This window comes from Hyalella azteca, unplaced genomic scaffold (assembly GCF_000764305.2).
Source record: "Hyalella azteca isolate HAZT.00-mixed unplaced genomic scaffold, Hazt_2.0.2 contig6217, whole genome shotgun sequence".
Taxonomy (NCBI): Eukaryota; Metazoa; Arthropoda; class Malacostraca; order Amphipoda; family Hyalellidae; genus Hyalella; species Hyalella azteca.
In genome coordinates, this window is record NW_025936384.1 from 93,394 (window position 1) to 94,401 (window position 1,008).

Genomic DNA, 1,008 nt, shown 5'->3' on the forward strand with positions numbered 1-1,008 from the left:
CACCAGTCACTAGTTACACTAGCCACTAGTTACACTAGTCACTAGTTACACTAGTCAATAGTTACACTAGTCACTAGTTACACTAGTCACTAGTTACACTAGTCACTAGTTACACTAGTCACTAGTTACACTAGTCTAGTTACACTAGTCACTAGTTACACTAGCCACTAGTTACACTAGCCACTAGTTACACTAACCACTAGTTACACTAGCCACTAGTTACACTAGCTACTAGTTACACTAGTCACTAGTTAAACTAGCCACTAGTTACTCAGAGCAGGACACAGATGGATGAGCTCTGAGCTTTTCTGCCGCCCGGGCCGTAGTCGGAACCGCCCTTGAAGTTAGGATCTGCAAATAACCAATAATAATTAATTAAGAAAGTTAAATAATTATTAATTTACATCAAATTAAAGAAAGAAATAACAAATGAAACTAAAATAAAATTAATTAAAAGGTAAGGGCTGTGTTGACCATGGTTGACAGATGGCAAAAAACGGCCAAGTCTGATGGAAAAAAGGCCAAAAGTGGCCCTTAATTCAATATCGCTAGTAAATTCGTAGATTTCTGGGCGAATATTAAATGTTCATTTTTTCCTGTGTATATTACAATAAGGAAGTACCTACCGCCAGAATAAATTTTTACCGGCCAACAAAACTTAAAAAACTGAAATTTAGAACTTGTCCGAAAAAACTCCTGACAATCAGGGCGCTGGCGTCAAAATGAACAGGATTGCGCACAGCCTGCCTTATCCTTGACAGCGTGCATAGGATAACAGGATTGCACACAGCCTGCCTTATCCTTGACAGCGTGCATAGGATAACAGGATTGCGCACAGCCTGCCTTATCCTTGACAGCGTGCATAGGATAACAGGATTGCGCACAGCCTGCCTTATCCTTGACAGCGTGCATAGGATAACAGGATTGTGCACAGCCTGCCTTATCCTTGACAGCGTGCATAGGATAACAGGATTGTGCACAGCCTGCCTTATCCTTGACAGCGTGCAT

The 1,008-nt window shown here is 41.3% G+C and overlaps 1 protein-coding gene across 3 annotated transcripts in view; it reads right to left on the reverse strand.

Annotated features, from left to right (window-relative positions):
* Positions 1-233: 233 nt before the first annotated feature.
* Positions 234-1,008, reverse strand: part of LOC108677854 (kinesin-like protein KIF28P) — a 21,673-nt gene continuing 20,898 nt past the window's right edge. For 2 of the 3 annotated variants that reach the window (XM_018166156.2, XM_018166172.2), the window contains one exon: positions 234-351. In XM_018166156.2, the coding sequence (XP_018021645.1) occupies positions 272-351 (80 nt within the window). In that variant the 3' untranslated portion in view covers positions 234-271. The remainder of the gene's footprint in view (positions 352-1,008) is intronic. The other variant, XM_018166164.1, reaches the window with a different exon arrangement.